The 15,576-nt window shown below is 43.9% G+C and overlaps 1 protein-coding gene across 9 annotated transcripts in view; it reads left to right on the top strand.

The window, feature by feature from the left end:
• Positions 1-12,341, top strand: part of LOC147328088 (myosin-10) — a 71,783-nt gene extending 59,442 nt beyond the window's left edge. For all 9 annotated transcript variants that reach the window (XM_086296242.1, XM_086296240.1, XM_086296238.1 and 6 more), the window contains 19 exons: positions 224-347; positions 756-927; positions 2,995-3,207; positions 3,361-3,505; positions 3,601-3,807; positions 3,895-3,999; positions 4,544-4,696; positions 5,063-5,311; positions 5,395-5,607; positions 5,749-5,961; positions 6,076-6,237; positions 6,324-6,452; positions 6,548-6,636; positions 6,778-6,901; positions 7,221-7,310; positions 7,859-7,977; positions 8,070-8,178; positions 8,270-8,442; positions 9,391-12,341. In XM_086296242.1, coding sequence (XP_086152368.1) covers positions 224-347; positions 756-927; positions 2,995-3,207; positions 3,361-3,505; positions 3,601-3,807; positions 3,895-3,999; positions 4,544-4,696; positions 5,063-5,311; positions 5,395-5,607; positions 5,749-5,961; positions 6,076-6,237; positions 6,324-6,452; positions 6,548-6,636; positions 6,778-6,901; positions 7,221-7,310; positions 7,859-7,977; positions 8,070-8,178; positions 8,270-8,442; positions 9,391-9,538 — 2,937 coding nt within the window. In that variant the 3' untranslated portion in view covers positions 9,539-12,341. The remainder of the gene's footprint in view (positions 1-223; positions 348-755; positions 928-2,994; positions 3,208-3,360; positions 3,506-3,600; positions 3,808-3,894; positions 4,000-4,543; positions 4,697-5,062; positions 5,312-5,394; positions 5,608-5,748; positions 5,962-6,075; positions 6,238-6,323; positions 6,453-6,547; positions 6,637-6,777; positions 6,902-7,220; positions 7,311-7,858; positions 7,978-8,069; positions 8,179-8,269; positions 8,443-9,390) is intronic.
• Positions 12,342-15,576: the final 3,235 nt, after the last annotated feature.

Raw genomic sequence — 15,576 nt, 5'->3', positions numbered from 1 at the left:
GGGTCGCCTGATTGTTGTTTTTCCTCTGTATTATTGTAGAGACCTTGAGGCAACTGCTGTATTATTTGATTGACTTAATTGTGGGGATTTGTTTGGAGGCTCTCAGTATTTCAGTAGTATCCATGGACTGACCCCCTGGCAATAAAGTACTGAGACCTTTTCGCGTTTATACAGCAGTTGCAGGTCTTGAGTCTTGATTTTTTTGGTTTTTTCAACCCAACAGGAGAAGAAGCTGCTGGAGGACAGGATCGCCGAGATGACCTCCCAGCTGACTGAGGAGGAGGAAAAAGCAAAGAATCTCGGCAAGGTCAAGAACAAGCAGGAGATGATGATGGTTGACCTGGAGGGTAAGACGCTACCAGTAGGCTGTTACCAGCTCTATGTGGGGTCCAAAAAAAGGACAGGCACAAAACAGGGGCTGTGTGTAAAGGGTAGACGGGGGTGGTGTTGGAGTTTAAATAAGCCAGCAAGTTCAAAACTTCATAAAAATAGAACAGCACAGAGGTCATTTGGGACATGCAGTATGACTGTTAATGATTTAGTGTTCACAACTGTACAGCGAGTTAATTAGCAGCTAATATGATTACATGTTTGTGTTTTCACACCTTCTAAATGGCCTTTTTCTTGTATGGCTGCTGCACAACTTGTGAGCTTACTCAGTGATGGAAAAAAAAAGTTTAACTCCAAACAGAAAAGTTTGTTATGATCAGTGACCACCTTTGTATTTGTGTTTCTGTGGTTGTGCTTCCCTTTAGAGCGTTTAAAGAAAGAAGAGAAAACACGTCAGGAGCTGGAGAAAGCCAAACGCAAGCTGGACGCCGAGACGACCGACCTGCAGGACCAGATTGCGGAGCTTCAGGCACAGATAGAGGAGCTGAAGATCCAGCTGGCCAAAAAGGAGGAGGAGCTGCAGGCTGCTCTGGCCAGGTCAGTGGTAAAAAACATTAAAATGAGTGTGTCACACAACCTCCACGAAACGTAAACACTGTCCCAGCACAAAACCGCCTCTTAAAAAATATTTTTAAAAAGCCAATATGAAGATTTACTGAGAGGTGCAGCTCAGCAGCAGTGAGTCAGATTGTGAACAAAGCTCGCGATTTAGTTTTTTCGCCACATTAAAAAAACAAAAAAAAAAAAAGCAACTTTTTTGCTGAAGTATTTTTATAGCTGCTCTCTGCAAACCTACGCTTGTGTGGTAATGTGTAACTGCTAGTGTTGCTCATTTCAGGAACATAAATCCTCACGCGCAACTATACTGCACTGCTTCCCGTTTCCATGACAACAGCACTCCATCGTTAGTCTGAAATAGCCATTCAATAACAGAAACACGTGCAACTGCGAAATTAAAGCGGCGAACGTGCTTCAGCACTCAGGCACTCTGTGGCGTTTCCTCAAGCGACGGCGGCTCGGACCTTTCGTCTCGGGGCAGCCGCGTCTGATTACAGGCACACTGATGTTGATTGATGCGCTGCGTGCACAAGGAGTCAAGAGCGAAAACGGGCTGTCATCATGTTTTAACAGCTCTTAAAGCACATGATACCACACAAGACGTATATCACACAGGCAGATGGATATATTCTGTTAATATTACTTCTTCTCTTAAGATGGATCACGAGTCGTATGGAGTGAATATTAGCTTCTCATACTTTAGATGTTGCATCTCCTCCACCTGGTACTGTTTGCATCTAACCTCCAGCTAAATATTTTCTTTATGTATTTATTTTCCACAGCGGTTAAATGTCCACATTTGCTTTTATGTTTGATTTGTTTTCCATATTTATCCTTCATAAAACTGCTAATGAGGTAAACAGCTGTGGAGGTGTTTTCCTCTGAAGGTCAGCTCTGATCACTTTAATGGGACTTCTCAGTGCTCCCCTCCGTTCAGCAGACACGGGGTTTGATGGTAAACATCTGCCCGACCAATTTCACACACAGAAATCATCGGTTTAGTCACAGCCGCACGTAATTAGGCTTTCATTAAAGCTGATGTGCTTCATTTTGAGTTCAGCAGCTATTCTGAGAACAATCCTGTCATCTTTGACAGATTGGAAAACGGAGCATTGCAATTATATGGGAGTCATTAGTGCTTTTAATCAAAGCGGTGTTAATTATAAAACTGAATCATTTTGACGTTCGGTGTGTTTAATCAGCAGATTTCTACATTAGTGAGGAATGTCGCAGGAACGCTGCAGCCAGCACGAGGTTTACTTGGACGCACATCCAGCTGCAAACAAATCAGCAGTCCCATCACATTTTCCTCTTCTGATGAGGAACACATACACTCACACACAGCTTCAGCTGTAAACAGTTCGCCACACTGCCACCATGTGTGCACAGGTGGCTATCTCATCCTTGAAAGGACAGCAGGGACTTACCTTTCATTGAATTCACTTCATTTTTTTTTTCCTTAATCAAACTCTGCACACAGTCCTATTTGGTCATATTTGTTGTTCTCAGTGGACTTTCCAGCTCATCAGTTGGTGCGAAACAGCAAACCACTGACAAGAAAAATGATTGCTTTCACTCAGTACTTCACACATTACATTAACCAGTGAATTTTGCTGCGATGAGCTTCTGCGTCACTGTCGTTGTTTGACGTCTGCATACATGTCGGTTCATTGTAGTGTTGTGTCTGCACCAACAGGAAAAATAACATCCACCTGGACCCTCAAGCTCATCCTGTGATGATGAAATTTACTGAACTCAAACCCAAAAAGGGGCCTTGCACACTTACGAGCATGAAAACATTAAATGCTAAGGATCTAAATTGTGTGAAGTGTAAAGAGCAGTGAAGGATGTTCGAGTGAGGAAGTCTGTTTAATGTCTTCTGAATGACGTCTGAATTGAAGATACAAATGTGATATAGAGAGAAAAAAGGAAATGTAGAAATGCAGATCATCAGTTGAAGGTTTGAGAAAATGTTTGAATTTTATTTAATTCTCTGATTAAGACCTGCTTGGAAAAACTGACATGTGTTTGTGGGTCTCCAACTAGGTGTGATGAGGAGTCGGTGCAAAAGAACAACGCTTTGAAGCAGATTCGGGAGCTGCAGGCGCAAATAGCGGAGCTTCAGGAGGATCTGGAGTCTGAGAAGATGTGTCGAAGTAAAGCTGAGAAACTCAAGAGAGACCTGAGTGAGGAGCTGGAAGCTCTGAAGACTGAGCTGGAGGACACACTAGATACCACGGCCGCTCAGCAGGAACTCAGGTGCTCATTAATGCTCATTTATCAGTGATGAGAAAGTGAACCTCACAGTTGTTATACGTCAGGTAGCACTCTCTGTTCTATAGACTTCAGTCTGCGTCCATCTTTATATGCAGTCCTGTGTTTTTAACTGTTTCCCACGTGGATGATCTCCAGGAGCAAGCGAGAGCTGGAGGTGGCAGAGCTGAAGAAGGCCATTGACGAGGAGACCAAAAACCACGAGGCTCAGATCCAGGACATGAGGCAGAGGCACGCCACAACGCTCGAGGAACTGTCCGAACAGTTGGAGCAGGCCAAGAGGGTGAGCTGCTCAAACCTTTCTAACCTTTAAGGTCTTCAGTTTACCTTCATACATGTCACTAAAAGCTTTTTTTTATTTTTATTTGATCTGTGCAGTTCAAGGCCAACCTGGAGAAGAACAAGCAGTGCCTGGAGAATGACAACAAAGAGCTGGTCTGTGAAGTGAAGGCTCTGCAGCAGGCAAAGACTGAGTCGGAGCACAAGAGGAAGAAGCTGGAGGCTCAGCTGCAGGAGTCATTGGCCAGGGCCACCGAGGTGGAGAGAGCCAAGGGAGAGCTGGCCGAGCGCTCCCACAAGCTCCAGGTAAATGCCAACTCATTGTTGGGACTGATTTTCCTTTTTCGTTTTTAAGGGAAAGTTTTGTTTAATGTGTTTCCATTTGTTTGTCAGACGGAGCTGGACAACGTGTCTACTTTGCTGGAGGAGGCAGAGAAGAAGGGCGTTAAGCTGGCTAAAGAAGTTGAAAACCTGAACAGCAAACTGCAAGACTCTGAGGTACGAAAGACCATCAGCATCAACGTTTCTGCCTGATGATTTCAGAGCTGCAGGAGACGTGTTCAGAAATCATCATTTTACCTGATAAATCCTCTGTGGAGCAAGATTATTATGGTTAATAAAAAATAAGCAGAAATAAAACCACAAAAACATTTAAGACAAGTAAATTGTTTATATACCTGTTATCAAAAAATGACAAATACGTCCATATTACAGTTTTGAAAAGTAAAACAGATACTGAAGCTAAATAAACCTGAACTGACTTGAGAAATAAATAAAAACTAATTTTAAAAAAAACTTTAAAGTATAATAATAGTTTAATACTTTTGGGTGCTGGTGATGTGTTTGTGCTTTTTAGACAGACCTCAGGTTAATCAACATTAAGCTTTCTAGTGAAGCCAATCAGCTTTCGCCTCTGTATTTCTCACACACATCCAACGAGGACAGCCTCTGCTAAAGTATCAGCGTATTAAGACTAAAACTGGTGTAACTGCTTTTCGTTTGTCTTTTGACCATCGTTTCTGATCGTGGTTTTTGCGCGTAGGAGTTGCGGCAGGAGGAGACGCGTCAGAAGCTGAACCTGAGCGGCCAAATCCGCCAGCTGGAGGCGGATAAGAACAACTTGCTGGAGCAGCAGGAAGAGGATGAGGAGGCACGACGCAGCCTTGAGAAACAGCTGCAGACCGTGCAGGCTCAGGTACATATTCACAGTAGGGCACATCTGACGCACACAAACCAGTCAGGCAGAAACACCTTCGAGGTACCGCTGAAGCCGAGTGCCAGGAGAAGGGCCCGGCAACCGTTTCCAGCTGTTTACCTGCTGTGAGCACATGTAGCAGCAGGTGCAGCACAGCGTGCAGACAACTGTAACTCAGTGAGGCTTCACAGATAAATGAAGAGAAAATCTGAGTCACTTCAAAACATGTGGTTTGGATTAATAATTAATAAAACTATTATTAGCATCTTCAGCATCTGCAGGTAAACCTCAGCTGATTATCTCTCCAGCACACACTGATGGGCCAGCAAAGGTCACGTCACAAATATTTTTAAAATGTCTTTGTAGCTGTTTGAGACAAAGAAGAAGTTGGAGGAGGATGTGGGAGCAATGGAGGGTCTGGAGGAGGTGAAGAGGAAACTCCAGAAGGACATGGAGCTCACCAACCAGCGTCTGGAGGAGAAGACAATGTCTTTGGACAAGATGGAGAAAACTAAAAACCGACTGCAGCAGGAGCTGGATGACCAGATGGTGGAACTGGACCTCCAGAGACAGATTGTGTCCAATCTGGAAAAGAAGCAAAAGAAGTTTGACCAGGTACCGGAGATCAAACAGAGATGAGATATTGAAGGTCTCTTACGGTTTGTTCAGTGTAATGAAGGCTCTGTTATCTATGTTAGATGTTGGCTGAGGAGAAGACCATCTCTGCTCGTTACGCTGAGGAGCGCGATCGCGCTGAGGCAGAGGCCAGAGAGAAGGAGACCAAGGCTCTGTCGATGGCCAGAGCTCTGGAGGAGGCCTTGGAGGCCAAAGAAGAACTGGAGCGGTTTAACAAACAACTTCGTGCTGAAATGGAGGACTTGATGAGCTCCAAGGATGATGTGGGGAAGAATGTGAGTGACCTTTTGACCTCTCCAGTGACACTGCTGATTAAGATATGTTCACAGAAATACCTGAGGACCTGAAATCTCAGGATTTCATAAGTTTATTATGCAGCTGTGTCACATTTTTGCCACTCCTCTGGCTGCTCACAGGTCCATGAGCTGGAGAAGTCCAAGCGTACGTTGGAGCAGCAGGTGGAGGAGATGAGAACACAGCTGGAGGAGCTGGAGGATGAGCTGCAGGCCACAGAAGATGCCAAACTCCGCCTGGAAGTCAACATGCAAGCCATGAAGGCTCAGTTTGACCGAGACCTGCAGGCCAGAGACGAGCAGGGCGAGGAGAAGAAAAGAGCGCTGGTCAAACAGGTACAAAGTGGCCGATGATCTTGAAGGACTGACGCCACATTTTTAATGTGCAGTTTATCTTCATTTACATCATCAGAATGACAGTGTTTGCATTAAGTTGTTTTTTTCTTGCAGGTACGTGAGATGGAGGCGGAGCTGGAGGACGAGCGGAAGCAGAGATCTGTGGCTGTGGCAGCCAAGAAGAAGCTGGAGATGGACCTGAACGAGCTGGAGGGTCAGATCGAAGCTGCCAACAAAGGCAGGGACGAGGCCATCAAACAGCTCCGGAAACTACAGGTACGCAAATGTTTGCTTAGTGTCTGTCCTGATTTTCAATTATCTCAGTCTCTAAGCTTGTCCGTATCACGTTGCTGCTCCTGCAGGCTCAGATGAAAGACTACCAGAGGGAGCTGGAGGAGGCCCGAGCCTCCCGGGATGAGATCTTCGCGCAGTCCAAGGAGAACGAGAAGAAACTCAAGAGTCTGGAAGCTGAAATCTTGCAGCTTCAGGAGGTGAAGTTCTGACTTTTGCCTTTTGTGGTGATAATCAGAGTTATTTGTGTGTAACGTCTGAAATGCTAAATGATCTCGTGTGTGTGTCTGCGCAGGACCACGCAGCTTCAGAGAGGGCCCGTCGACATGCTGAACAGGAGAGGGATGAGCTGGCTGACGAGATCTCCAGCAGTGCTTCTGGAAAGTCAGTATGAACATGTAGTTTTTCCAAACTTCATATTAATAATTAGCCAGGTTTTATGTGCCCCTCAGGGATCAAATGATTTGTTTTATAGTCTTACAATCGCTGTAAATCAGTAGAAATTTAATAGAAACTCTGCGTCAGGTCGTCGCTGCTGGAGGAGAAGCGGAGGCTGGAGGCTCGCATCACCCAGCTGGAGGAGGAGCTGGAGGAGGAGCAGGGCAACATGGAGCTGCTCAACGACCGCTTCAGAAAGGCCAACCTGCAGGTAGGCACACTAAATAATCAGCAGTGTCACAAACTTTATCTGGATGTGATTCAGCTACTGGTTGCTAGGGAAAAATTTTTATTTCCTAACTGGCTGTCAAGTGTTTCCTGGAGGTTGGTGGGTGAAGCGAGTGACACAGAGAGTGATGTACCAAAAACCTCTTGATTGATGAGAAAGGATAAGACAAACTTGTGGCGTGCAAATGTTTCTTTTAAACACTAAACACAGTAAAATTAAAACACCCATCAACGTGTTTGTCTGCTCTCTCCTTTTCCCACAATCCCTCTCACCTGCCTGCCGCGCTCTCTCTCTCTCTCAGGTCGACACCCTGAATACTGAATTGGCAGCAGAGCGCAACACTGCGCAGAAGAGTGAGAACGCCCGCCAGCAGCTGGAGCGACAAAACAAGGTCTCGTAGACTTGAAGCTTATTACAGTGTTTATCTTTCTCATTTCCCTTCTGTTTACACCCTCCTGTACTACAAGCTGTTCTCTTTTTCATTCCCACACCTCATCTCATGTTTTTGTTTCTTTGTTTTTAAGCATTTCACCTCTCTTTAGTACATGTGAGCCCAGCCCGGGAGCTGCCACCAGTCTCCTCCGAGGTCTAAACCACAGCTCTATTCTTCCACCATCTGCCATTATCTACTACAAATCCTGTCAAATCCTGCCAGGTCGATTCTGGCCCCCGGGCCTTATGTTTGACACCCCTGATCTATACTAGAGGCAGCAGATCAGGACACAAGCATTTCGTATTTGGGGGTTCAGTAGCACAATGTGATCCCCAGATTCAGTTTCTCTGACCCGCAGCTCTACTGTAACTCTGCTGCAGATGCACGTTACAGATGCACCAGTGGGATCAGGAGATACGCGAGAACATGATCCTTCAGGTGCAGGACCTCCTGATCACAACTCTAAACTAACAAACTGAATATTTGCTCTGTTACCATGAACACAGGAGCTGAAGGCCAAGCTGGCAGAGCTGGAGGGGGCTGTCAAGTCAAAGTTTAAGGCGTCCATCACTGCTCTGGAAGCCAAAATCCTGCAGCTGGAAGAGCAGCTGGAGCAGGAAGCCAAGTAATCCAGATGTTAAAGAGCAGATTTTAGATCCTTTTGAGTAGACTACGATAATTTGGTCATGTTTACGTTTTCTGCTATTAAACCTCCAGGGAGAGAGCGGCAGCCAACAAAATCGTCCGACGTACAGAGAAGAAACTGAAGGAGGTGATGATGCAGGTGGAGGACGAGCGTCGTCATGCTGACCAGTACAAGGAGCAGGTACGGACACACAGGAAATGATTAGGCTTTGCTCCGTCTGCATTCACACTGCCGGTTCTCTACAACTTCTCACCCTCCATCTGTGCGTCAGATGGAGAAGGCGAACTCTCGCATGAAGCAGCTGAAGCGTCAATTGGAGGAGGCGGAGGAGGAGGCCACCAGAGCAAATGCCGCTCGCAGGAAGCTGCAGAGGGAGCTGGACGATGCCACCGAGGCCAGCGAGGGTCTCACCCGAGAGGTCACCTCACTGAAGAACCGCCTCAGGTACAAAGAGGACGGCGATTAACCGGTTTTAAAAATAACCCAGAACCTGAACTAGATACCGAAACAGTGCAGAGATAAAAAACACAGAGTGGAAACAGCCTGACCCAGTAATAATCGTGATCATTATTACTGGGTCAGGCTGTTTGCCAAAGTTTTGATCATTTAACTTATTATTCATTTTAAGAATCTGCTAAACTCACTTCACCAATCCTCCCACTACACCCTCTACACCCTCATCATGTTGACAGCTCTCATTCCTGCATGTCATTCCTCCAATATGGTGATGGAGCCGGGAGGCGATTGAGTAAATGGATTGGTACTTATAGATCACCTTTCTACCCTATTTTAGCACTCTCTGCCACAAGTCTAATTCAACCTTCTTCCAACCATCCACACTGATGGACGCTTCGGGGGAAACTCGGGTCCAGGGTCTTGCCCGAGGATACCTCATCACACAGACTGGAGGAGCCAGGGAGGCTCCTGTCTGACTAAACTGTAGTCAGACAACTATGTGATCTCATTTAGTTAATATTACTGCAGCTCTTTCACTTTGTTCAGGTACACAGCGCCAGTGATTACACTGGTACTATTACCAGACTGGTCAGTCTTAAGGTTTTGAAGCTGTGGCTGTCATTGCAGTGTGTTTACAGTCTGCTCCATCCTCCATCATAATGAATGAAAATGCAGTTACCGGTAAATGTGATGTTATGTTATGTTAGCATGTATTTGTGTCAGCAGCGGTCACAGTTTCACTTTTATAGTTGATCTTAGCGCCTGCTGGAGCTCCTGAGAACCGCATACGTCTTTCAAAATAACAGTTTTCCTGCGTTTAAGCCAATCACATCACCTCCCGGCTCTTCTTCCACCACAGTGGTATCTCGTCATCCCACAATCTATGTTTTCTGAAATGTTGGAGGTTTAAAGCTTTCTTCTGTTTGTTCTGCCCAGGCGTGGCGGTCCAGTCAGCAGCTTCTCCTCTGGCCGCTCAGGCCGGCGCAACCTCAACTTGGACGGCGCCTCCGTCGACATGTCAGACGACGACGCAGACAGCCGCTCCGGCGACTTTAACGAGACGCCAAACACCAACGTCGAGTAACCGCAGCAGCGACCGCCTCTTTCCTCACCCCACCCTTTTCCCCAACTGTGTCTCCCCCACCCCCAAAGTCCACATGGACTCATCTCAATCCACTCAGAAGATCAGAGCGATGAGAGGTTTCTATTCAAGCTGGGCGGAGCATGCCTGACAGCCCTTTTTTTTTTTCATCCGTCACATCTGCAGGGAAAATCCACCACCCTCCTCAAGGAACGCCTCCGATCTGGAGTGCCACAGGACAAACGGACACTTCTGCCTTACTCCGTTCTCCTCTGACAAGCTGCTAGTCCTGGCTCGTCCGTCAGCATCATCTCAGCATCATAACCCTTACACCTGCCCCGTCCCACCCGTCCCATCAGAAATCATCTGCTCTGCTTTTTAGGTACAAAGTGCTTTTTATACAAACGAAACTCTGCGTGTAGGCAAAGGTTGTGAGGTGTGCGCACATCACGTCCGTCATGTGGCCGCAACTCATACTGGAAATGCAGGACTACAAGGAAAAGTGTCTGACTCTGGTGTTTTAAGTGTTCTGCTCACTCGTCATGCAAAAGCCATCTCTCACCTGACACGCTCCCTCCATCCAGTGTTCTGAATGACTAAAACCTAAAAGCCCACACAAACCAAGGTCACTGTGGCCTCCGGACGGCAGCGCCGGCTGCTTTTGTTGCATGAGTCTCTTTCTGACGATGTTTCTTTTTCGGCTTTTACACTGCAGCACTTATGGGAACAACTAACATCTCGGGACATGCAATAGAAAAACACAGACTCTCAAGTGAAAGTATATTACTGTGAAAACAAACAAAAAAAGAGGTATTATATTTTCTCTGTGGCTTCATCTCAACATGTAATAAAAGAATGTCTCGCTGGGTTTTAACTGGTTATCTAAAGCTAACGACCTGTCCTGTGGATTGGCCCGAGCCGCGAATGATGCACCAATGCTGGAACATGCACAGAGAATTCAAACTTAAAGCCAACAAAGAGGAAAGAAGCTCAAACCGGAAGCACTAAAGCTGCACTCAGCACGACACTAAATGGTTGTAATCACGTGCTCCGATTAGACGCGAAGATTAAAACTAGTCACCTTATCACCACATTTACAGTGTTTGTGCTCAGCCTTGCTTTGTATTACCTTTAAATTGACTTTATGCTATGATTTGGTAAAACATATACTGTAAATAAAACTGAAAAATTCAAGATCGCAGACGTCAACATTCAGCAAGCATTAGCTTTTCTCTGATCTTTAAGAAGCAAAGGTGTGATTTAACAACACTCGACTGCTGTTACTGAAACACTCACTGTCAGCTGGATGGAGAAATATTAACATTTTTAAGCCAGCACGGACAAAAAGTTTCAAGTGCCTGAGACAGATGTTCGTCTGCCTGGGCCAACCCAAAAACCTCATCTCTCTAGAGCGTCACGGGTCAGCCCTGGGGTCTCCTCCAGGAGGACACGCCCAGAACACCTCAGCTGGCTTCTTTATACGTGGAGGAGGAGGAGAGAGCTCATCTGAGAATCTAATACAGGCCAAATGTGGGCAAAAGTCCCATAAGGATGGCAGCAGGAAGCTTGGTTGACATGTAACCCTGAGTATTAATGTCGCCTATATTAAATATGTGAATGAAACAGGCATTACAGGCTGCTTTCAGCGCAAGACAAGTTTAAAAGTGTAGATGGAGTTGGAACAGAGTCTGACTCTGTAGTCTACACTCCTCTCTGTATTGCAATGGTTAAGTTGCATTGTGGGTAATGTAGGCACCATGAGGAGTAATGGTGGTTTTAGTGCATCAGTTTGGGTCCATTTATTTTAAAGACATCAGTCGAGTTCCCCTTAAATACTTCTTGTCTGCACCGGTTTGCAATTCCAAATAAAAACAGATCTCAAAAGTTTAAAGAAAATATTTTTCTTTCTTCAGCAAAATGATTAACAGAGTGTGCTGGAAAAACCCCTCAGAACAGCAGTGAAACACAAATCAGCAGATACAAACTATATTTTGCGACTTTAATCCCAAATCTTCAGACCTCTGACAGATCCGATCAAGCACTTGTTCTTCGTTCATTACAGGTTGTCTGAATTCAAGAGGTTTTTTTCTTAGTTCTGCTTTATCTCCAGCAGCCTCCACAGTGTGAAAACCACACGCCAGGGCTCCCATATCCACCACCTGTGCCCATTAATGGCAGACTCCTGTGCCCCCCTCCCTCCTCAAACGTCAACACTAAACAGTATGTTTCTTTAAAAGTGCCTTAGACACTAAATAAGAACATAAGCGGGCAAAGCTTCCTCACAGAGGTGTAACAGGTACATCAAGAAGAAGATACTCAACACTTCATTTTGCTTTCTTTTCTTTTGTATTGTCGCCGTGCTTCGTATCATCATATCCACCGTGTACCTCTGCGTTTGTAATATCATCCTAGCTAGAGCGTGTGGGTCAAAGTCAGTATTACAGTATTATGATTAAACTAACACGAGAAGCGGAGCCCTCTGCGGCCTCATTTCCCCACGTTACTCTCATGCTAAGCTCGTTTCTCCCCCTCAGGCGAAGGCTTAGCACATTACTGTGGGAACTGATGCGCTGCACAGGATGCAATTTGGTTGGAAGCTTTAACATTCACTAGTAGTCAACTCTGTTTTCTTTTATTATTATTATAATTATTATTACTATTATTATCACCCAGCTGGCTGTTGACAACCAGGCGTTCAACTGCAAATACTCTCATCATTGTTATTTCTTGTATACCTGTATTTCTAGACGGTGATTTTTTTCTGTTTTTGTAAAAGGAAAATAAAGCATATTCATTGTAACTGTTACTCTGCTCTCGTATTTTCTGTCTCCTTTTTAACAAACTGGTTATTTTTAGGCTTGTGTCATTAACCCTTTAGCGTTCTGGTCAACCAATTGGTAGAGCACATTTTCAGGCCCTATATCTAACTGAGGCTTTCACTGAAATTGACCTATCCTGTTGAGTCTTTTCTACCAATTGGTTTTTCATCTGTAATGCCAAAGAAATCCACCAGAAGGCAATGTGAACGGAAACTGTTGGCTCTCCCAACCAGGAAGTCAGAAACAAAAAACCATCCAACATATTGTGAATGTTTTTGATGAAACTAAGGTAGGAAGATATAATTTTTTGATATATGATAGTGTTAGAGGACTTACTAAACAGATATATGTCACTTGACAGCATTAAAAAAGTGAAATTAAGTGTTTAATTTTTTTTTTTTAAAGTGGTCAACCAAACGGTTGATTTGGCCCTTTATGGTGCTAATGCTAACATAATAAATTTTAATAACATTTAGGTTATTAAACTTGATTATTTGCCATAAAATCAGACCATTAGACCCATTTTGTTTATCCATTGCTATTGATAAATCACATTAAGTGTTAGCACAGCAAGAATATGCTGAAATAGTAGTAAGTCATTTTTGTAACATTCTGAGTTAATATTAGTAAATATTGTAAAAAAAAAATCAAGAATAACGTAGGAATCACAAATATCACAACTGATTACCGTTTAATCAAATTACAGTAGCTGGTAAATTAATATTAAGTTTTCAAAATTATAATTTCATGTTGAACAAGTACTATATGGACGCTAAACAATTATATGGCTAAAAATCACATGGTCCTGTGGCATGATACTCATGATACCATCCACCTTCAACCACAGTGTGTTTGAGGTCATGGTTTCGTATGAAGCCACAAGGGCTGGCACTCTCCACCAGTATATTGCCAACAAACCAGATGAGTGAGGCTTTAAATTGTTCTGCCAAGCAAGTTCATCTGGCATCATCCACAAATTGCTGCTGTATCAAGGGGGGTCTACATTCTTCAATGCTCCCCTGAGTGAAAAGGAACAGAAGCTAGGGCTGGGCCATATTATACCGTTCACGGTAATACCGGTATAATGTTAGGCTACGATAGGAAAATGAAATATCGCGATAGAATATGAGTAAAACGCGCATGCGCAGTGCCTTTGTTTTCATACGCACATGGCCGATTGTTGAGTGAAACAGATGAACCAGAATTGGTTTGTAAAAATGGTGCAACTTCAGTGATGTGGAACTGGTTTGGTGTTTGTCCGTCAGATACACGACAAAGCACATTTTTTTTGCAGAACATGCAAGCGGCCGTCGGACTAAGATGCCCTTAAATCTGGGAGTAATCTGGGTCCTAAACTCCGAAATCTTCAGGTCAAACGAACACTGCAGCATCACTAAGAGTTAAAAACTGTCTAAATTCTTTCATCTTTAATAAAACGATCAGCATTGCTGCTTTACCAGGTGTAACTATGAAGTTTAACTTCCAGGCATCCATGAAAACAAAATGTATTACATTTAACGGAGTTAGAAGCTAGCAGGAAGCTAGCGGAAGTTAGCTCGCTAGTTTCGCTAGTTACCTAAGCATGATATAGCATGTTCTGACTGAGAGATTTCTGAAAAAAATCAAACGTACAGCTCTGCTATCACTTCCAACATAAATGAAGACAGGAAACTAAACAGCAGTGACGTTTGTAGGGTTACTGAAGTTGGGCTAGCTGGTATATAATGATGTGCTACGTGATCACTAGTGACACAGCTATGTTAGCATAACATAAACAGTGAAGCTGGAGGACGAACACTAACATTTTTCCACTTATAAAAGTTAACGTGAAGGTTCTTCATGGTTAGAGACAAATGCAATCGCATGGCAGGATGCTGTAAAAGGACCAATCTTCAGTCAGGAGAACAACTGAGATAATCCATCCACAATACGAGGTTAGTCATTAATATACTGCAACAACATGGGAATAGAGCAGCTGCCAGAGAATTCAACATTAATGAATCAATGGTACAGAAGTGGAGGAAGCAAGAAGAATGAGTTTAATAAAGTTTGATTTATCTGACTGCTTTGTTTCGCTTAATGTGCCTTATAATCCCGTGCACCTTACGGTCCGAAAAATACGTATTGCACACTGCAGTTTAATGTTGCAAAGCACCTCTTTTTAACTTCAGTGGATATTATACATGGTTATGCTCAGGATATGTCAGCCCATTTCTACTGGAAATGCCTTTTGGTTAAACTTTCAGCAAGGAATTTGCATTTGCACTGTTACATTTTTATAAAGCTTTAATGTACATAAAAACCAGCTTCTTGTTTAAGTGAAAATAAATGGAAGGTTGTCTTTTTGCGCTAGTAATGTTGTGGAGTTGTATTTTGTCTTGCATCAATTATATCGTCAGTTATATCGTTATCGCAAATTTTCAAATATATATCGTGATAAATATTTTTGGCCATATCGCCCTGCTCTAACAGAAGCTACCTCTCAGGGGCCAAAGTTGTAAAAAACAGTATGCAAACCCATAAAAGAACCTCAGCGCTTCACAAGTTGCAGCTTGGTCCAGAGCTTGCACACCTCATTGGGTGTCAGGTGCATTGGTACTGTATGACCAAACTGCACTGGTGGAGCTCCCCTGATGGCAGACAAAGACCTGATAAAGAAGGGCCATGGAGCCTGGTATTACAGGTCTGATGAAGGTCTGATTGCAATGAAATAGTTTGACAAGAAATGTGTCAACCTCCTACACAATGCCTGTGGGTTCATGCCTCTTTCATCGGTCAAACGGGGAAGCAAAGAGTCCAATGCAAAGATCACCATTCCATGCCCATCACTCATCCCTGTATATAATTAGCATATGGGAGAAATTAAACTTTCTGATATGCTATTACACCTGTAGAGTTGGACAACCATGATTCAGCTCTCCAAGACCACAAACTAAATGCTACGCCCTAAGACCCCAACGACCAAAACAGCAATGTTCACTGGCATGCTACTAGAAATAAACTGTATCCAATGCCCTGGATAGTTTTTGTTAATAATTTAATTATAATTTCAACCGTTTGGTAGAGATCAATATTTTAAAAACTACGGGGTCTATTGAAAATAAAATTATTGATTGCATTTCTTATTGATTTGGGTGAGTAATAACCACAAACAAACAAAAATTCCATTGCTTTTTTCTTGGGTTAAAAGCATTACATTGTTTGCTTGTAATTTTAGTAATG

The sequence above is a fragment of the Aulonocara sp. 'chitande type north' Nkhata Bay genome, linkage group LG6 (assembly GCF_057382095.1).
Source record: "Aulonocara sp. 'chitande type north' Nkhata Bay isolate Kocher_YH1m ecotype deep benthic linkage group LG6, A_spYH_male_GT1.1, whole genome shotgun sequence".
Taxonomy (NCBI): Eukaryota; Metazoa; Chordata; class Actinopteri; order Cichliformes; family Cichlidae; genus Aulonocara; species Aulonocara sp. 'chitande type north' Nkhata Bay.
The sequence above is the reverse complement of the archived record's forward strand: the minus strand, read 5'-3'. Positions and strand labels throughout refer to the sequence as shown.